Source organism: Hermetia illucens, chromosome 6 (genome assembly GCF_905115235.1).
Source record: "Hermetia illucens chromosome 6, iHerIll2.2.curated.20191125, whole genome shotgun sequence".
Classification (NCBI taxonomy): Eukaryota; Metazoa; Arthropoda; class Insecta; order Diptera; family Stratiomyidae; genus Hermetia; species Hermetia illucens.
In genome coordinates, this window is record NC_051854.1 from 14605390 (window position 1) to 14627899 (window position 22510).

The 22510-nt window shown below is 45.1% G+C and overlaps 2 protein-coding genes across 2 annotated transcripts in view; both read left to right on the top strand.

Annotated features, from left to right (window-relative positions):
- The window catches only part of LOC119659166 (U-scoloptoxin(05)-Sm1a), a 112536-nt gene that overhangs the window by 67900 nt on the left and 22126 nt on the right, over positions 1-22510 (top strand). The window lies entirely within an intron of this gene.
- Positions 13156-15522, top strand: LOC119659163 (glycine-rich cell wall structural protein-like). Its single transcript, XM_038067113.1, has 2 exons — positions 13156-13315; positions 13375-15522. The coding sequence occupies exons 1-2, from the start codon at positions 13310-13312 to the stop codon at positions 15238-15240; spliced, it is 1872 nt and encodes a 623-aa protein (XP_037923041.1). The 5' UTR covers positions 13156-13309; the 3' UTR covers positions 15241-15522.

Below are 22510 nucleotides of genomic sequence, written 5' to 3' on the forward strand. Positions count from 1 at the left end.
ATGACTGGAAGGCGGAAGTGCTGGATATGCTATACAATGGAATCCACTCTCCAAAGATGGTCGACGAGTGGGCCGCACAAAGAGCACTTGGCATAGAACAGAAGAGGAGGAGTGCGGCCTCTCGTGAAGTAATGGGGAGAGTTGAAGCGCATTTCGACGAACCATGAACGGATAGCGCGTAGTTGTGGTGGACGTGCTGTACCCCATCAAGGGGTGAATCACAACCATATAGCATAATCCAGTCTGATCTTGAGCGCAGCCACTTGATCAAAGCTGTGAGCAGAGGTACGCTCCAAGGTGGCACCATCTTTCTGGTGCTTTGGTTGGTAAAAGATGGTGAGGTATGCAGAGGACTTGGTATCAGGGATTTTTCCCTAGGTTATGAAATAAATGATGGACAGAGAGTTCGGAAAGGTACGCAGACAAGAGTATATGAATTCCACCTGCCGCATCCAAATCAACAAAGATCGGTTCTGTCCTCCAACGTAAAGTATCTGATTGTGATTCTGGCTTCTAACTGAACATAGAACTGATGGTTAGGAAGACCTGTGTAGCCTTTTACGTTCGTAAGTGAAGCATTCTAAGGAAATAGGCCCTTCAACCGAGGATGTACACATCCGTGGTTCGTCTCATCCTTACTTATGGTTCTGTTGAGTGGTGGAAGGACAGTGTGTGCAGGCGCTAAGGGGGCTCTGCAGTCCTGCAGACCAATTGACTTCAGCGCTTCCTTTCATTGGGCTTCCTTACTAAATATGCTATACTGTGAAGTATTCGCAGACTACGTGAGTCTGGGTGCTAAACATCTAAGCCTACGGCCATAGTAACGTCCTAGATGAAGTACCTCTGGAAATTCGCACATTTCTCATGGACTACGTCACACGCAAGCCGAACTTCACGATAAACCTTGCTGTAAACTTTTCAAACAAGGCAGGTTGAAACTCGGTAAGTATTCGTTGACGTTCACTGCGGGCAACCATCTCTCTTAATTTTTCGCCCTTGCGGCTGTAGCCAGTTTTACGTTCCTTAGCATGGAGGGTAACGGGGACCATTCCCGCCATCATCATCTTTGCGTCTGGGAAAGGTGCTTATAATGCACCACATTGTTAAGGACATCAGCCCATATGTGCCGAAAAGCAGTACCGACTGTGTTGCTCCCACAAGAAAACGTCACTTGGTTGATATAGGGCCCCCAACATTCGCCATTAGCCGACTCAAGGCCGAAATTCCAGCTGCAATTCTGCTCTCTGTTGCTTTGATTTGCTCGAATCGAGTATTAACCCAAGGTATTTAATCGCTGGTTTTTACTCTATAGTCAACTCACTGATCGAGTCGGCAAGTAGCGTCAATCATTTTAAACACGATGTACTGAAGTTCACTTGCCGTGAAGTCTTCTAGGACTTGCCTCCCGTCCACCGACGGTGCCACAGATTCCGACGCAAAATTTAAGTCAGGGATGCTTGCTTCGTAGCCTGGGTACCGGAACGTTGGCGTGGGTCCGGTGTTGAAAACTATGAGCCTGGTCCAGGCCATTTCCAGGATTTATTTTTCTTTGGGGTCTGGCCGGGGGATGCCTCATTGAAGGGCTGTAGCATTAAAGTCACTTCCTACCGAAAAAGCCTCCTCGAGAGCATCAAGTCGGTGCCGAAAGTCCGGCATTGTCTCATTCGGTGTCTGGCAAATCCCCATTCCCGCGCCCTTGGGAAAGAACTCAGAATCGAATTCTGTCTTAAACTCATATGGCGATTGGCGAGATGCCATGAAGACGGGTCCTTGCTCCACTATTGCTCGCTGATTGAGTGAGCGGTTGCACACTGGTGCATGTTAATTTGTACCGAGCCCTTTCTAGTTCCGCCCCAATGATTGGACACCGCGCCGAACCACGATCCTTGAAGAGAATGCAATTTTCGATTTTATTCTAGGTCTGCGCTTGGTGATCTACCTGCATGCCTCCTCTTGCCGGGTTTCTTACAAGTTGTTGACTTGTGCTCACAGTCCAGACACCAGAAGCACTTAGTAGGGGTTGTCCGCATTCGCATTATGTATATTACCTACACACTGTTATGGAGTTTCCTCACATATTGCTCGGGGACTTTCACGGCGAGTTTTCCGCCGAGCATTCTCGCCTCGAGCATTCATAGAAGTGACATTTATCCGGGCATTGGTTACCTCTGGACATTCACTTCGAGCTTTTCAGTGAGGCAGTTCAGATTTCGAACACATGGGCCCTAGACTTGAAGCGAGAACCTTCTCCCTCAGTGGCCTATCCTTGCTGTCTTCGGGCCTAGTTCGACGGGGACTCCGCCAGTCTTCGTTTTCCGTATGGAAGACACTTCTCTTTCATTGTCTTCGGGTTTTATCTTGTAGCAGATTACACTGAGGACTTCTGCAAATATCTTGCTTTTCGTCGGTTTAATGAGCTGAACCGACGGTCTAGTGCTTCTTCGTTTGTTCGTCTTTTCTGTTACTGTTTTTCGATTTGTAGCGTTCTTGTCTTTGGACAAACGGGTATCTGACGGCGTGGCGGGTTACTTCCTTTTTTTCTTCTTTTTGGGCCCTGAAAACTACTTAAATAAAGTTCCCTTCGGGCACGTCTTCTTCTTTCTGGTTTTTCCACAGTTCGTTTTGCAACGGGCTATCTGTGATCCGTTTGGCGTTTATGGTGTTCTCAGCGGAAAGTGCGTCTGTTTTTGTGGCAGATGTACACGTTTGCCTGTAGAAGGACATGCGGTCCAGTAGTTCCCCCAGTGGTGGAACCCGTGTGCTGATGTTTTTCTGAATGAACGTTGCCGACCGCATACGCTTCACCACTTCCGCGCATTTCCTGATGAGCTTTTTCTATTCGGCTCCACCTAGGCCGGTCGACTGTACTTCCATTCGGTTCATTTTCGAATCTACCCGTTCAGGACTAGCGATTTTGACTGGGCTTTTTTTTCTGGAACAGCAGGGACATTGCAGTGTATTGGAACTGCCGTCCACTCATCGTTAGTCGTGTCACTTTGTAAGATTTGTGCTTTATTTGGGCATCCCAGTGTCAGCTTTTGCAGCCTTTTTCGCTTGTCGCTGTGGCGAGGGACGGATTTTTGTGCTGCGCATATACACAGTCAGCTCTTCCTCTATTCTTGACATTTCGTCGTATTTTTTTAGTTAGCAATAGTCATGAACCCGTGAACCTTCGGGGACATAGCCCCTACCCCAGTTCCTTTAGGCCTGCCCTACGTTCACGGTCTAACGCCGGTTTCATCTGATATTGGTTGAAAACTACAGGCACGAGGGGCCAAGAACCGTGACGGGTTCCGATCTAGCAACCCCTAAATCTGGAGAAGGTCTGATAATGGCTATATATCTTATAACATCAAAGTCTTACTAAATAATCGACCCCGGTACATATCTCAAATAAAATTAATGAAGGTATTCTCAGATATTTGGGGATAATTTTGTCAAAAGACCTGACTCCCGTTGACATTATGTAATGCATGTGATAGGATCCTGGGAAATATATTTTTTTTTAACTAACTCATGTCGATTATGGGAATTCAAAATTGTGTGCCCGCACCACATTGCAGTTAAGAGTCCCGTAAATTGATGAATGCAGGACCTGTCTCTCTTAATTTTTGTCACCGTAAAAATGTCATGAGCTCGTTTATGAAGAAAAATTATGCACTATCGTTTCGTCTTCATCATTCTGTCAAAAGGAATATCGGGCACGCCATACATCCTGCGACAAGGATATGTATTTTGCAACAAGACATGACTTGATAAAATTTAAATTTACTCCTCGAGCAATTGTTAATGACATAATGCTGGTACACGCAGGTCGGATCTGATGCTGTTGGCATAGCTTCGTCGTTAACGCAATAAATGGAAACCTAAGTGGATTTACTTTGATGCAAATATTACCGAAACTCAGCTCATGGTGTTGGTTATTGTGTCCTGTTGTCCGGACGAGCTGATGAAAAATGGAGTAGATACGGGAATGGAATGTAATTTAGGACATGTGGAGCTGTGGAAGTAGCGGAGGATGGCCAGCAATATAAAGTTGATGTGGCCCTAGTTCGCAGAAGATGAATGCCAAGGATAATAAAAGAGGGTCGTAAAATCTAGCTGACAAAAGTTTGCGCTTTGCAATGGAAGTGCAGCTTGGTTAGCTTCAGTTCTCCTTAGTTTCCCGTCAGGCTTCCTTGTAGAGAAAACTCAAATGAAATGTTAACCAAGTTTGCAATAATACAGGTTTCCACTACCTCGGGTATGACTTGCTGGTTCCGCATTGTGGCCGTCCTAGTGTGGCCATTACTCAACGCCAGCCTTCACACATGTTTTCCATGTTGAACTTGTGTATATCAACTTGAAACCGACAACATTGCATCATGCAGGATAATAAATTTCAGGCAATATATCGGAGAAGAAATGGATGCTCTGGAACATGGACGAAAATGTTCGTTATTCATCAGTTGGACCAGCCCCGACAATTGTGCAGATCATTAATAAAGCAGAGAACGTACTACAACGACCGGAAAAATTGTAAATTAATAGTGAAAATCATACTTTTCTATGCAGATGGGAAAGTATCTATGCTAGCGCCGATGGTGGAGTGGAGTTAATGCTGCAGCAAAGCCTTGGAGGGAGAGTGTTATGCCAGGATAAGATGAATGATGGATGAAGCTCGGTATAAGCTGGTTCGAGCCGACATTACACTGGGATTTCTAATGAAAATTGCTGTGAAAATTTGTGGTTTTGTCGATAACTCTTCTACGCGAATGAATTTGCGTGAATTGGGATTTTCGTTTATATTTGTAAAATCTGGAAGCGATAAGCTCGTTCTGTGTTGTTGTGATACTTACATCATTGAGTAAGTCCTCCCTGGCCCCGCGTTATTCAAAGACCCCTCGGGTAATATATTCCATAAGCGTCGAATGCATAATAAAATCTCTAGTGTGGGATTGCATAACTCAGATTAAATTTCATTTGTTGTAATTCAACATGCAGCGAGCGCTCAATTACGAAGTTCATTACGATCAAGACGACCGTGCCCAGCAAAAAAGAAGATGCATCACTATCAATAGCAAATCAATAAATAATGGCGAAAAAAATGCCATAAACGCTGCTGAAACAATATTAGCATGGGACATTGAAGTAATTACTATTGCTGGAATAACCACTTGTTGTCTTCGAAGAATCACCACAATAAACATTCTAATCACGTTTGGCTGCACATATGATACCATGCCATTGCCTATAGACGTTCATTGAAGTGTTGTGGGCATACTGGCATGTAAGTGACCGCATGGGTCGTGACAGAATTGAATTCTTAACGCCATGCCGTCAACCGGAACAAGAAATACTAAGTATGACTAAATTCAGCGGTAGAAATAATTACAGGTTGTGACAAAACTATCTTTTGAGGTCGGAGCACGCGATACTTGCGATGAGGTCTGGTGTTTAGATTGTAATTATACCCTTACTGACTTAGAAATGCGGGAGTCACAGACATGCTGACAGACAGAGGAAAGTGGGTATTTACTCGCTTTTCATTTTGTGTAGTTTTCATCTGATTGGAAATTTTGTGTTGAATCCTAACTTTGAAGGGAGGAGTTCATCCCCCGTCATTGGGGTTTATTTCCTTCTTCATGAATCAAATTCTTAGTTTCGTTTTAATTTAATGCCATTCATTGCTCAATGCTAATTCAGGGACTGCCAGTTTCTTCATCTGAGTTTTGGTCGAACCTCGATTATCGAGAACCGTTGCTCTGAATGGTGATGAGCATCCCACAGCTTGCCATTACTGAAGTCCTTAAAAATCGTCAGTACCCAGCTTCCGAAGTCCTGCACTGTAATTTATCTTTCTAGAGAGAAATCTTCCATTACCATTTCTATCCTTAATTCCGCGATTTTCCCCCTTACCTGACATACGCACAAAATCTGCCTTTGGGATTTCAATAGCCTCCCGAAGGTTGATAAAGGTCCTGGAGGTTTAATGTGAATATCTGCCATGTAGGCATAATGCTGTAGTCCTTTTCGGATATGGATTCATTTGGAGACCACAATCAGAGCCCCGAAGTGGCTAGCATTGCGGTACTTGTTTGTACTGAGTGCACGTTCAGCATTCATACTATGCAACTGCCGCAACTAAGGGATACGGCCCGCGTTATACAATGCAACTGCAGGCTTGACCGCACAACGAGCTCTGCCCACGATATAAGCACAACCACCTTGAAACTCTCACAAGGGGGCCAACCGTAAATAACCGCGGAAAGCGTATCTTCCATGAATTCTCTCGGAACATATGTTTTCAACGTGCCATCTCGGTTCCCATGGGACTACATAACCTTTGGTAAGACTTCATTCCAAGAGCTACTTTAGATGAGTCCGTTGCATATTTGCTTCCGATCGCCCTAGTCGAGTGCACGGGGACGGCACTTCCCAATGGGTTGACTGCTACCAGTCCGGTGTGGGGAACCGCCATGAAATCTGTTCATCCGGCAACTACCACCCTGTGTGTATTATCAGGCATCGCAAGACAAGACTAATATAAAACACTACTATGGTGTCGATGCCACAGTATACAGGACAAAAACATAGAGCATGAAACCAGTCCTCTGGATCCGCCCCACATAGAACACAAACTTGAAGCCCTGACTGGGGCAAGGTTCCACGAGAAGGGAAAAAAATCTTTCAAGCTGGTAGCTTCAGCCTATCAAGAGAAAGCCCATCTCGAGCCTGAAGTCCAAGACAGAATTCGATTAATTTAAGCTGTCATTTAATTGTTATAATTTCATCTAACAAGCTTTTGACTGCAGCGTTCCTACCGCCTCCATCTGATCACCTTTAACTAAATCAGTTTTCAGCAAAGGTACGTCCCTATTAATTCTGTAGGCGCGGCACGCTGGACTTAATCTAGATTAAAAGGAGGAATACCAAATAATATAATGCCACCCTCTGACAAGCGTAGAACAGTTTTCTGACCTGCCTCATCATCGCAAAATCATCAAAATTTAGGTAGAATATGCAAGAAAGCAACTTACATATATAGGTATAACAGCTCTCCTGCTGAGACTTCATTTACACCTCATCAGATACTTCAACATACATACCCATTTGGCTTAAATACGTCCTGAGCTCGATCGGGTGTGGAAGCAGAAGCACATGGCTTCCTCGATTGTGATTCCCAAGGATGTCACTTTTTGTCGGTATTTTCAATTTGCTCCGATCACCGACCTGCAATAGACCCCGGTGGACGCGATACCTATTTTAGTTTTGGGATGAGTGGTCCTGAGTCCATCTACGTAATGGCGGGCCGCACTTATTTCAGAACCGGCTTACTCCTTCGGTGTAGGGCACGGACCACTTTTTTCTTGGGCAAGTGCCCAATACTTTTCAAAAATTTGTGGCTGATCGGTTTCGAACGCAGGGCAGAGGGGATCTCATTAGACGCTACCTCGCTTTGCTACCTTGCGAAGCAGCGTGACCAAAAGGGGCTACAGATTGTATTTGTTTTGTTCATGTTCATTTCAAAGCAAAAGTAGGTATCTTAGCTGATACCAGTCGTTTCGAATAATATAATTCATACCCTTGTCGGGTTTTGAATTAAATATAAATTGAGCAAATACAATCTTTAGCCGCTTTTGGAGAAGCTACTCCGCATAGTAGCAGTGCGAGGTAACGTCTGATGAGATCGCCTCTGGTCGGTGATCGAAACCGATCACTCAAAATTTTTTTTACAGTTGGGAAGTTATCACCCCCAGTCGCTGGACCATAATCGTAACTCGGAGAGGCAGAGAGATGGCCCTGTACGACTGAGGCTTATTCCTATTCTTCTTTGGCGACTTCAGTAGCATAACAACTCTCGCAGTATTCCAGAAAGCATGGAAATAGCCTTCCCTTAGACAACACTCATACAGAGACTGGATGTGAGATAGGATGGACCACCAAACGGCCATTTACGTCTCGACAGTTAGTGAACCTAGCCATGTTCTCTTCACTCTCACAACACTGCAGAGGAGAAATTTCTTTCCTCTTCCCTCCTCCTCAGCGTCACCAGTAGGAAGCACCGAAAGCTCAGGTCTTGGAAATAGTTGACCCACCAAGACCCAAACCCAACCCAAACCCATTCATCAAGGAACTTCGGAGTATTCACAACTTATAAAGATCATAATAATATAGGCGTTCAGGTTGGCATATGGCAAGACCCAGAATGAAATAGGAGTGAAGGCGTTGAGCAAAAAAGTGAACCAGGTCAAACAAGTGACCAGCGACGCCCGTTTAAACCAAAGCAAAGGGGAAAAACTACGCGAACGGTTAAACATTGACACCTTGCCCTGTTAATCAGGGCAGTAAACCTCGAAAAGAAAAAGGCTCCACTTCCAAAAAAGTGGAGCAGGTGGAGAGGATGGTTGAAGTTGCTGGCGAAACTTACGTAGTCGCAATTTCGAAGAAAGAGAATGGATTTCACCAGGAGGATATGGAAGCCTGGAGCAAGGTGACACATCGGAAAAGGAGACAACGGAGGAAAAAAAGACCAGAGGTTATTATCATCTCCAAACGGTCGTACGTTGAGATTTTCGGCAGAGTTAAGGCAGGGTCCAGTTCAGACTTTACGGTGGAGGACAAACGACCATACCTCAAATTGGTGACCGCGTAAGAGAGTAGAGTAAGAATAGGCTGGATTATGCGTTGGTTTAGGTAGCGGTTGGCATTGAAGTGATACTTTCCATGCCTCGGCTTCGGTCACATTGCGAAGGCATGTACCACTTTGAATGACAGCTCCCAAAATGCGGGAGATGCGGAGCGGAAGGCCACATCAGCGAGGACTGTGGAATCGATTCCAATTGCCTGCTGTGCAAAAAGAAGCAGAATACAGTGGAGTCCTCAACCCAAGTGGCGCACCACTTATTTTGGCATACCGTCTGCGTCAAAATTGCGGTGGAGATACGATGAAACAGGCCAAGCAGCATTATGGGCTTGCGGAGAACAACTCTTCTAGAAAATAAGGAAGTATCAGCAGGATGGATTCATCGAAGCAAAAGTGAAAGGAATCGACGTATATGTATCGCTGCTATGCTCCATCCTGCGCTACACTTGCCGAATATGAGCAAATCTTGAGCGTTCTGGTTCTGCACACGAGATGCCGGAAGTCACAGCAGGGGATTTTAACGAGTTAGCTCTTGAGTGGGCAGTCAGACATCGAATGTGAGAGGACGTGTTCTGTTCTGTTCCAATCATTCGTGGAGCTAGACATGGTACTCACTAATGTTTTGACCTCACACACTTTGTAAGGAAGGGGTCTGGTGTCTATAGTGGACCTCACATGCGGGAGTGCCTCTTTAGCCAGTAGAGTTACTTGGCAAGTCAGTGAGCACTATACTCCCAGTGACCACCAGGAAATCTGCATGGAAATCAAGGGTGAATCGAGCTAGAAAAAGAGTGCTTGCAGAATGCCGGGTGGTTTATACGGATCAAAAGCTTTTGGAGAAACTGTGTTCAAGCCCAATACATCTCTGACTGGTGCGACCAGAGAAAAAGTCACCCAAATCATCGTCAATCCATATGCCACAGAATGCGACTGCGGGTCGTATGTGCCCGGGCAAAAAAGTCTACCATGTCGGTTTATTCGGTAGCGACGATAAAAAGGAGATACACAGACAGCTGCGGAGCCCCTTAAAAGAGGCCATCCGGAGGAGTAAAAAGAACTGCTTCAAACAGCTTTGCGACCATGCAAGTATAAACCCTTGGGCTGGGGCCTACTGGGTAGTAATGAAAAGGCTGCGAAGATCACCTCACGTGACTTGTCCGTACCTCCTGGAAGAGATTGATGCCACTTTATTTCCACGAAAACAGCGGTTGTCCAGCTTAACGAGTGCGTAATGCATCCCAGTAACTGGATAGGAGTTGCGACAACAACGTCTTAGTTTTGGCTGGCATTAGAGTTTTAAAGCTGGAAGTGAATACTAGGCGCACCCTTTTTGCTAACACCTCCGAGGTGTGTCTAAGAAAAGGAATATTCCCTGCTAGCTGGAAAAAGCAGAAGTATGTGAAGAGGGGTGAAGAGTACGTCGTCAGACCAGGGATACCTCAAGGCGTGGAACTAAGTCCCTTGCTGTTAAATGTTATGTATAACGACGCGCTTGCTCTTCCTGTCTCAGAAGAGCCTACGATTATCGGCTTTGCGGATGACCTGGCTGTGGTTGTTATAGTAAAGCACCCGGAGAGTTTAGACGTCTATGGGGTAAAGTCCTCGCTAGAGAAAAACGGGGTTGACCTTGGCGAATGAGAAACGGAAGTGGTCTTAATAACGAACCGTAGAAAGAAGAATACTGCGAAAGTGAAAGACGGTGGACATACGGTCGTCTTAAAGTCGTATATCAAATACCTGGAGTTATTAGGTTTTGGGATTATGCCAGCTCTTGATTTTCCTAAATTACTTGCATCATTCTTCCTGGCAAATCATTGATTCGCCTTCGATATACTCAAAGTTTTTGAGCCAATATTACTCCTTCGCAATTATTGCAGACACAGCCTTCCTGGGGTGGAGATTTATTTAAGTAGGTCTAGGGCTGACCTCTTTTCATTCTAGAACGGAGCCTGTTCTTGGTGTTTCCACTATTTACCATTCGTTGCCCGCCTTGGGCCTTAGGATGTTTAAATGAAGATTATCTATATTTTCTGCCTTACTAGGCAGAAGGTGAAGTAGACACCTTTTGCTTTTCTAGTTTTTATTGACAATTCCTTCTGGGACCTGGGTAGTATTTTTGCTGATGCTTCAACAAAGACGTAGCTTTATCTGTACTTGAGGGCATAGTTATTTGTCTTAATTGTTTCTAGCAACTGCTCAACTTGTTCTTTTATGTCCGGCAGCATTAGTTTTGGGACCTTCCATCATCTGGCCAATGCCAAGATTTTCCATTTGTCCGTACTCTTTACAAGTATTGGTTCTGTGTAGTTGAAATGCTAGAAATATTCTTCTTAGGAACAACTATGGACATTTTAGGAGAGTCTCTTTTGGAATAAATGAAGGGGACTTTGTAATCTAATTCGAATGACAGATGAGAAGATGTGTTTCCCCATTTAGTGGGAAGGCATGCTTTTCGTGATCGCAACAACAAGGGTTGTAGTTTTTTGCTCCGTAAATGGGGGGAATGAAATGGAAGCCCTGGTTACGTGGAATGAAATGGAAGCCCTGGTTACGTGGAGTTGTGGACTGTTCTTCCAAGCAAAAGTGAAATTATTTTTGCCACCAATGCTCTCAAGTGGGGTAAGGTGAGCGGGCTTGATAGTCTACCTGCGTCTATGCGCGCAGCCTCTGCTGTATCTGCAAATGAGGGGAAGGTTATCAAGATCTCGTCTTGAGTGCGACAACCGGAGGAGCTAATATTATTGTTATGCCATGCGATTCCAGGATGATTGGCAAATGGGTCGTCCAACATGGCACAGGACAGTGGAGGTACACTATTCCTTCTTGGTGGTCGGCACTAATGGCACTACATGGGGATATATATATAACTTTCTAGTACAAGTTCTGGAGAAGGACCCCACTAGACTTCTGTTTCTTCCGGCATTTCCGGACGCAACAAGTGGCATCCGTTTCTGTGCTCGTTCCACCGGTAGCTCCCGACGTTGACAGTTTCGGAGTAGGTGTGCTATGACTGGTGTTCGCAATGTAACTTATTTTGACGGCAGTTGTTTTCTACAATTCAACCTGATAATCTGTCTTTCGTCTACTTTTTTTAAAAGAGGGAAGCGTAGTTCCAGCATTTAGGCCTTTTGTAGGCCCTTGTACTATCCCTTGTAGACAATCACAAACATCCATGGCTATAGCCGAGATTCGAGATCTTAAAACTGAAGCCCCAATCATTTTGGCCATCGCATTGCGGTCTTCCGTCTCACTAACAGAGGTCTCCTGCGATGCGTGGCAAAACGTTCCCTCGTAAGATTTTTGGGTTTGGGCTTTTTGAAACACAGTTTTCTGCGGAAAAAATGGGGATATCTTGTGTAGCCTTGCCTGCTGAATTAACCTTAATCAGAGCTTAGCTTGATCGAGTATTGGTTTCATTGCAAACCGCAAACTTCAAGAACTTTTTGAAGGTCACTTTAGCTTTCAAATTAATTTTAATAATATCGGAAAGATACTTTAATAGATACTTTAATAGATATCTGGCACACATCCTAAGAATGTGCAATAAATTTGATTGCGTAAAATATACTACACATCATCCCTCTTAAGTTATTCTATTTCTGGAACATATACAGAATAACTTTTTTAAAACGAATCTCCTTCTCATCATTCAATTCAAAAGATACTCGTATCTATATATGCGAACATATTTTTAGGAATTTTTATTTAGCGAGAAAATCGTTGCTCCCGAATGAGCGCATTCTTCAAGATGTAGTCCTTTTCTAGCTTCTAACCGAGAGCTAATTTTCCTGGGCCATAGACACGATTTTTTTTCCCTCAATGAAAAGATTCCAGCATATCTTCAAGGATGCTTGAATTCCTCATAGCATAGATGATGATAATAATAAGATTATCATTAAGTCGTGAAATTTTCTTGTGAAATTCCACAAGACGTTGTGAAGTTATGCTTGAGAAATCTGGAGTGTGAGAAGTTGTTTGAGGATGTTGGGATGGAAGTATGGAAAAGAGCCAAACTGCTGGAAAAGATGGTATTGCAACAAATTTTGTTTAAAGATAATTTGAGAAATTTTGAAAAAATCAGATAATGTGTAATATTTAAGTGAGATTTTCCTTTTTTACCAAACAATCCACAAGATTCAACTTGAACTCTTTAACGAAAAACAGTAGAACAGTCCCAAAAGTCCAGGAACTAAGTAATTCCCCGAAAATATCTGAAAATCTTATTTTGATTGATGCTTTGGATTAGGGAATTTCCGCAGGTAAATAAAATTTCCAGCACATACTGTTTTTCAGAAAACTTTCTTTTGTTGAGAACGGAGTGAATCCGTGACGTTATCACTTGTGACGACACACATTCGTAGGAATTACCCAATTGCTACCTTTCTATTCTCTCAACCTCTGTGTTAATGCCATCCACGATTAGAATCTGCTGTCCGCCCGCTAATCATTGTCTGCGGCTGCGGTAAATCCAGAGGAAGTAAACTTGGAAAATCCGAGACTTGAAGCACATTCGCGAAGTACTTGATCGAGACTTTGAACCGCTGGTATCTCAGCCCAGCTGTCGGGGACGCAGTGTAAACAATAGAGACAACATGGAAAATAGTGAATCGCTATAAAAGTGATGATTCCCAAGGGGTTAGCATCAGTTGAATCTTTTCTGCCGGCTAATTAGTTTAAGGCACAATGAAAGTGAGTACGGTACTAGCGGTTGAGTTCGATTCCTTTCTGAACAGAAGTTCTCCTTACAGGGACAAGCGGTGATACTCCTGGCCTGCGTTGCCTTGAGTTCGGCAACAGTGAACAAACTTCTCAAGGGTGGTCTAGGGATCGACATCAAAGTTGATGGCAACTTGCTACCATCGGTTCTTGGCGGAAGCGGTAGCAATGGCAACTTGCTACCAACACTTTTAGGTGGAGGAGGCGGGGGAGGCGGTGGAGGAGGCGGATTTGGTGGTGGATTTGGCGGAGGTTACGGAGGAGGTGGCGGTTTTGGTGGAGGATTTGGCGGTGGAGGCGGATTCGGTGGAGGTGGCGGCGGCGGTGGTGGTGGTGGATTAGGTGGCGGATCAGATGGTTATGGAAAAGGACCAGGAGGTTTTCCTGCTGGGGGTGGCAATGGCTGTAGCGGAGGATGTGGTGGAGGTACTGGAGGAGGACCAGGTGGAGGTGGCGTAGTGAAAGTTATTAAAGTCATTGGAAGTGGAGGAGGCGCTGGCGGAGGAGGTGCTGGTGGTTATGGTGGTGGTTACGGCGGTAGTGGAGGTCTTGGTGGTGGATCCGGTGGTGGATTAGGACATGGTGGAGGAGCTGGAGGTGGTGCCGGATTAGGAGGTGGAAGTGGACTTGGAGGTGGTGCCGGATTAGGAGGTGGAAGCGGACTTGGCAATGGTGGTGGATTTGGTGGCAGTGGAGGAATTGGAGGATCCGGCGGTAAAGGTCCTGGTGGCGGACACGGAGGCGGAATTGGAGGTGGCTCCGGATTAGGAGGCGGCGGTGGATTTGGAAACGGAGGTGGATTTGGTGGAAGTGGAGGAATTGGAGGATCTGGTGGTAAAGGTCCTGGGGGCGGACACGGAGGTGGAATTGGCGGTGGTTCAGGATTAGGAGGTGGTGGTGGTTTTGGAAACGGAGGAGGATTTGGCGGTAGTGGTGGAATTGGAGGATCTGGCGGAAAAGGTCCTGGGGGTGGACATGGAGGTGGAATCGGCGGCGGTCACGGTGGTGGCGGATTCGGAGGAGGCGGCAGTGGAATAGGTGGCGGTGGTCATGGCAGTGGAGGATTCGGAACCGGAGGCGGAGTCGGTGGAGGAAATGGCGGAGGTTTCGGTGGTGGTGCAGGAGGCTGTGGTCCTTCGGGATGCGGTGGCAACGGACCTCAACCCGGTGGAGGATGTGGCCCATCTGGATGTAATGGAGGTCCCTCGTCTGGTGGACTTGGCGGTGGCTCTGGAGGCGGTATTGGTAGTGGCGGCGGTGTTGGAGGTGGTCGTCCAGGTCATGGGCCAGGACATGCAGGTGGTATTGGAGGAGGAATTGGAGGTGGTTCAGGAGGCGGTATTGGTGGCGGCATCGGTGGTGGCATTGGTGGTGGTCGCCCAGGATATGGATCAGGTCAACCAGGTGGTGGTATTGGAGGTGGCGGTGGTTCCGGAGGCGGTATTGGTGGAGGCGTAGGTGGCGGTCGCCCAGGATATAAACCTATTGGGTCGGGCTGTAGCAGCGGAAATTGTCAGCCAGGTGGTGCTTCCGATGGACCTATAGTTTTTCCAGCCGATAATAGCTGCATTGGCGGTAACTGCGGAGGCAAACCGGGTTCTGGCGGATATGGTGGATCCGGTAGCTTCTCGAGTAGCTTCAGTTCAGCAAGTAGCCAGGCCTCCAGTGGTAGCTGGTCATCAAATTCAGGTGGTGGTGGCGGCGGTGGTCCGGGTTCAGGTGGCAAAAATCCTTTCCTGCCTGGCGGTGGAGGTTCAGGTGGCTGCGGTGGTGGTTGCGGAAGTCCTTCAAAAGGAGGATATGGCGGCGGAGGACATGGTGGAACTGGAGCACATAGTAGTGCCGGGGCATCTGCGTATGCTTCTGCAAGTAGTAGTGCTAGTAGCGGAACTTGGTGAAGTAACAAAAATGATAATTTTTTGTAAATAATTATTGAAATGTACTGAAACTAATATGGATTGTAAAAAATAAGACTACTCTGTAATACCGTCCTTGCTACGTTTTTACGAATATAGTCAAATATAGGATTTATACTTAAATGTAATAGTGCCACGGATTGCCGCGTGTATTGTTTCCAATGTAAATTAAAATCTAACTCGATGCGCGACCCTTAATTTGTACGTTAAGAATATCAGAAATACGAAAATAGTCTGATAATAAAATTCTCATTTTAACAATAATTTTTCGGAATTTGTAATATTTCCGCCCGCCTTTATGATGTCTTACTGTCTAAAGTCGTAAGGATTTTCTTTTCGAGATTCTTGGAGGTGCTCTGTCCTGCTTTTGTGTGAATGCTAATTTTTTCAAAGAAAATTTAACTGACGGTTTCGTGCAGGACTAAGGCAACTCATCACATCCTGCCACACCTCTGGGAGCAGCGTTATTCAAAGTGTTAGTCAACTTTTTTGGAAAACTTGGATGTTTAACCCAAAAAAGAGGGGTCCGTGGAGCACATGAAAGGAAGTTAATTGCTTATCAAGTGGTCCTATTTTTCTTAAACTTTAATGGCAGTAAATGCAGATTTTTTTGGATCGCTCAAATACATTTCGGGATCGAAGTGGTCGACACTTGAAACACTTTCGACAATTTAATTGTATAATTCATACGTTCCCTGTGGGCACCATAATGGAGCCAACTTGTGAGCCATATATGGACAACGAATCGAGCCATATAAGAGCAGCTGAAGCGAGATAGAAGATAGTTTACTCAGGAGGCTCCAAAGAGGAGCCAGGGTATTGCCTTGAAGGTGGCATTATACTCACTTCTTCGGTAACTGTGTTACTGTGTACGTCTTGGGTAGAAATATGAGACATGAGATAATGAAAAACAATTTGGGAAAGACCTTTCACGTCATCCCAGGCGAGCTATTTTTTCCTCCACGGTGACTGCCGTCCGCTCCTGGGTTTGATCTAAGCCCATCTCTCATTCAGCCTCTGACTTGTCACCACCATCTGAAATTTGAAGGACTCTGGGCCCGAGGTATAGTTTTCGATTGCCAAGTTTTATATGTTCCTTTATCTCACTCCGTGCTAATTTTAGAGAGGTGATGCGGCAGCTTGGTGTTGCCAATATCTTCGGAAAGAGTGGGTGAGCTTTGGTGGTACGTTCTGAGGATGCAGGAGGATGCAGGAGGAGGTACATCGTTTATCCGATAAGGTTTTTCGGGAGCGAAATTGAATGAAACGATGCGAGGAAGAGAAACGTCTGAAAACTACGACTGGGAAATCAAGAAGTTGTCATCGCTCTTAAAGTTGAGGATCTACAATAGTGGATTTTAAGTGCGAAAATCAACCAGTTAGTCATTCTCTCCGACACGTAATTCTTGACTGTCCTTACCAAATATCTAGGAGGTTCAGCTCACGTGTCTTTATCTCTAGTTTGCGAAAATGGACGTCAATGTTCATCGACGAAATGGCAAATTATTTTCGACAATTGTATACGCCCCTTGCTTAGCGTTACTTCCAGTGAGTGAGTGGACACGGGGATGCCCATACTATCACTTCCACAGGCCATTTTCGTTTTTGATATTGGGTAGAGGCCCGGTTGTGTACCTATAAGCTTTTCCATTATGTAGAGTAGGCAGACAGCATGTCCATTAATAGCCTGTTTGGTTTGGGCAACTACTAGCAGTTTATTTTTAAATGAACATCCACGGGCTTTAAAGTGGGTACCTGCCGTAATCCCACGTCCTCTTCGGATAGACCACAAACAATCGCCTTCTTGGATACGTGAGGACGGCATTCCCCGACGGCTGTGCAGGAAATGTAACTTTTTTAAACGCGTCTCGGAGGTATTTCCAGATGTCCTGGACCTAGTCTTCACAGCGGGTTCCTAAGCTTTGTTGGGACTGCGTTGACCTTCCTTATTGAGACTGATAATCCAACATGTGACTTCGCAGATTTTGGGAAAATCAGGAACGATTTTTTGGTGTATGCCCTCATCTTATCCTCAGAGTGCTTAGGATATACTTTTATCCGATAAATTTTCAGCTAGGATCAGCCTACCAGCGATAGGTTTGGGTTCTTGTCGCCTTCGCTTTTATGAATTCTGCGCTAGAGTATTTCATGATCTTTGTCACCACATGTCACAATTCTGCGTGACCTTTTTCGGTTTTCGCTTAGATGATGTCTCTATAATTATGTTATGGTTCGTTCATTATGGCCACATCGGTGTTGTTTTCTTATCAATGGTTTGCCAAAGTAAGCCCTAGTTACCTTGAACGTCAGAAATCCGGGTGTATGCTTCAGCTTGCAATGAGCTGATAGATGACACTCTCCTTCTCTTTGAGCAGCATATAATTTGGGCCAATTTTGTGTTAGTATAGTCCTATATATCCCATATATCCTTCAAAGCTTGGATTTATCGTTTGTGCATTTACAATCGATCGTAGCATGGTTAAAACCAGGGTATTTGTTTCGTATTGCCTGTTTCCACTCTTCCTACCTCCACAAGTTCGAGTGTCGTCTCTAATCAGTCTGTTTTCTGTATGGCTTTGTTGAGTTGAGGGACCGTGCTCCTCGGCTTTATCAGTTAGAAGTTCTACTGAAGTGTTTCCTTTCTGTGGTGTACTGAAAGAACGGATTTCTTTAAAAACGTTTCTTGTATTCTTGGTGGTCATCAAGGTAACTCCCCTAAATCAAGTGACAGAATGGATGTGCTACGTGTTTCCATATCTCGGGCGCGTGGATCAAGATGGCTACGGGAAGGATATCCAAAATAAAAATAAATACAAAATTTAGGCCAAGGGTAGGCGAAAACTGCAATATCCTTCGACTGCAGTGTCTGGCTGGCGGATATCTAGTTCACGTGATTTAGATTTGAAAGTTAGGTGTCACGACATCACGACACTAGTAAAATACTAATAACAAAAGCAAAAAAGCAGCAGCTGAAAGGAGGTTGCTGGTCGACGAAGGCGGTTTCGACACCCATCGGATTATTCTCGACCATAAGCTTCGTCCGGGTGGAGTTGAGGGGCTCATAAGCCTTTCGGTCATTTCCCACAGACTTCGATGAGAATTACATGAACAGTAATATCTTGGCCTCAACGAACCATCGTTCATTGCTTTTTGTGGGCGAAGATTCTCCTGGTTGCTATGCTTCACCAAGTCTGACACAGTACCGATTTGAAAACATGGTTGACAATTTTGTTCTCGAAGCAAGGAGATGAAGTTCACGATCGATTGCTGGATAGGCCCTTTGATTGAATGTTTGCATAGCAGCAGCACAGGTTGGGGCTGTTGCCTAAGACTAGCAAGCCTCCATGCGAACCATACTCTTATCGACTCATATATCTTGTAGCTTTTTTACTCGTACGCGTTTCCATAACTGTTAGGCGTTACGCATCCCAAAGATATACTGGTCCGGTAAATCTAGACAAACAACTCGGAAATTTATATCAGAAGAAGCTGTTAATAGTCCAGCCTATCTTATCCTTGGTAATTACTGATTCGACAATATTTATGCCTGTAGCAGGTGTTGAAGATCACCCTGGTCAGCTTGCTGAGACTGTATAGATCTTGTATAGATCGGTGGCAATGTCTTTTTGCTGATTTGAGCAGGGCATAAGACTTTAAAGGCGGTATTGAATGCCTTTTCCAGAGCTCCAACCTTTGACTCCAGTTCGTCTATCGTGCCAATCTTGCCAATTTGCGCACCGGAGAGTTTGCTCCTGGTAATTTCACCAAGCATTCTCCATCCGATCTTCCTGAGGGCTCTGAAAGGTTTGGAGACCTCTACGGCGAGATCTAGACTGGAAAATATCTAACTACTCGTATGATCTGAGAAGGATTTCTGGTCAGACATAGTTCTTCACGATTAGAATCTTATTGTTGGTTAGTAGGGTGGTATCAAGGACCTCCTTCTAACCGTCACAGTTCTCCGAGCTGGGGAAATGAAACATTGGGGTATTGCCTCTGTTAGATATCGATAGATTTGTAGTAATAATAAAATCAAAGAATGACTCACCTTTTTCGTTGATTTACGAGCTGCTCCGAAACGTATACCTTGCATTGGCGTCGCAACCTATCAACAGGCTGGCTTTTTTTGTTGCTATAGTGGTCGTCAAATGTTGCAGTTCTTCTGGCGGAGCTGATCGGTCGTGAGCCATGTAAACCGAGGAAATATACACGTTCTCTGCCTTCACCTGCTCTATTTTGACTATGACTAGATCGCTGGAACTCAAGCCAGGACACAGAAAAACGTGTAGACTTTTCTTCGCGAGGATACATGCTCTAGATCTGTCTTGATCAGCATCTTCTGTTCTGTGGAAGAATATTTGCTTTGGAGCCCTTTGATGGTTCGATCACCTTCGATCCAGGGCTCCTGTACAAGTACGATGTAGATCTCTAGAAGGAAGACGAGCAGATTAGCCGAGGCGCACTTCGTGTGCTGCAGATTTATCTGCGTTATCCTGAGCACGATCTGCTTGTATGGTGTGTTCGTCAGTCCTCGTCCGACTGTCGATCCTCTAATCCTCGAACATCGCGTTGGCGGCGTGAATGGCATCCAGGTCGTTGTCCGGTTTTGCAGAGCGAAACACTCTTATTTTTCCATTCCTGACTCCGAACCGCACCTTATAGTCGACCTTTTCCAGTGCCTCCAGGCAATATCCGCTTATACGGAGCAGAAAAGGTTGGCTGTTTGCCAGTCGTCCATGAGAATTCTGGGGTTTTGAAGGCGCAGGAATTGGACAATCTGGTTCTTATCCACACAGATCTAAGGCAGCCAAATACGAGCGACCGGTCTCCTGGGAATCTCGTCCGAGGCGATAACTTTGAGTTTGAGGCCCTCCCAGATGACGCACAAACCGAGAAAATCTCTGGAGAATTGGTTCTCGCGAACTATAACGTGAAATCCAGCAACCTCTGAGAGGAATCAAAGCAGGGGATGGATTGCCTTTGGGATACCAGAGATCTTTGATGACCATCTCTGATAGCCTGGCCTCAACGCTGGTCCACATCTCTGGCGCTAACGGAATTGCCATCCGCCACATGTAAGTGGCTCCTGGCCACGTCGCTCAAGGGTTTCGTATTCGTGACTCGTCAATTGGCTTTTGCTGTTTATATTTCTGCAGAGGTTGCTTAGCATCCGAGCATACTCTGTTCCGATTTTGTTTTTGTTCGAGCGCCCCATGAGGTCAAATGCGTTTGAGAGCGGTGGGCTTCACCTTCTGTTCGTCTGCTATGCTTTTGCTGTTATATTTTTAAACAATCACCTGATATTTAGCGATTCTAGTGCACCTTGGCTTCTTAGTTGGGTTCCCGTGACCGATATTCTTATCGGTTGATGGCAGTGGATTCCAAGCAGGAAATCACTGCCGCCTCGCTGCGGGAGGTTGCTGTGGTTGGTGCAGCGATGCTACGGCTTTCACCGATTGTAATGCTCTCGACGACTACTTTCCCCTGGCTGGATGCCCGGGCTGTTGCTTCGGCTCATCCCCCCGTCAGTTCCACTTGCCCCTAAAATATGACCAGTAGGTAAACAGATTCTCGTCAGTTTCGACATACTTTCAGCCCGGTCCTACAATCTCTTGGCTTGTCGAAGATGACTTCCAGGGGGTACCGCGAGGAGGCCGCCGTGCTGGAGTCAACTTTATATTTTTCTACAATCGTTTTTGAGCAGATAGGTAGTGTGATCGATCCGAGGAGCCTAATTGGCGCTGTGATGCGCACAACTCCTAAGACTTAACTGTGGAAAGAGGGGGGAGCAGAATCTAGCCGGCTCACATCTTTAGAGCCAGATAATAGCATTCACGAAGGGTAAAAACTCCCTCACGCTGCAGTTAGGGATCACTTTTAGGTTCGCAAAGAAATGTTAACCTAGTGTCTGCAGCTTGGACCTGACTAGAGACTGGCAATCATAATAGGCTTGGGTATTCCTCTTTCCTACTTATGGCTTCGACAATGCGAATTGCACGGTATGCTGAGTTGGCCGGCACAGTCTGCTACAGGCCAGTACACCGTCCAAACCGCCATATTCTTGTATGCATTTCCATACGTCTGGTCCAAAAGCTCTTACGATCGAGTCCTGTTATAGAAGGGCCAAATCTTCCTTGACTTGGTGTAGGCAGTGGGCTGAAGTCTCTGAGGAGAGAGAAAACGTCAAGGAGATCGTCCAGTATACGCTAAGGTTGCAGGTCAATTGTGTAATATTAAATGTAAACAAAACAGAACGTGGTATTACACCTTGGAATTAATTTCTGTTCAATGAATTTTATGATAATGAGTTTTGGTCTTCAAATGTAACTATTGCGCAACCACGACATTGGCATTAATTTTATACCTTCTATTTTTGTATTATGTAAATCTAATAATTATTACTGTAATTACACAATCGCCTAGCAAAGTATTGTTCATATTTAGCTAAACACATGTAGTCACTGAATAAACGTAATTCAATCAATTAGCATAAAGCATTATCTCATCTCCGGCGGAGCAGAGTTTAGTTGGTCTCACCCTAATCAGCACTAGCGATTTCTCCTTGAACTGCGAGTATTTAAAAAGCTTCCCATAATAACCATAATCGCAGTTCAAATTAAGGCAATTAGTCGTCCATTACACCCTCAGACATCAGGAGCAGACGAATTAATGGTAAAGCCTCTCCCAGCTAATCTCCGAAATTAACAATGTTTGGAGGAACGTGACTCCCAGACCTAGGCTTACGTTCGGCCTGAATCCAATCCGACCGTAACGCCGTAATCCTTTCGTGAAGAGAAAAGGAGGTGTCATTGAGAACGATATACTATAAAGTTGTGGGGCCGAGTGTAAACAGTTACAAATGGATGAGAGAAGAAGGATAATATGTTGGCCATTACGTGCCTGGTGTTCTCTGGTCTGGCAGGGACGTATAGTTGCGAAATTAATTTCCCATCTATGTAGGTCAGGACGTTCTCTTTGGAAGCAAGAAGGACGAGAACGGCTTCTGGCCATTATTTAACAATTAAGGTTTGTCAATAAACTGGATCAATTCAATTTGGCTGTGAAGGGGGAGTTGTGGGAATCAAGTAATGAAAACAGTTCTGGAGTGGTCATGTGTTGACTGAGAACTGATTTGTCTGGGGGTCCAGACTTAATTTTCGGGGAAAATGACCTCACTGGGAACAATTGATTTGATATCAAATTGAAAAGCAATAATCATGGGACATGATGTATTTAAACATGTGAGGATTGA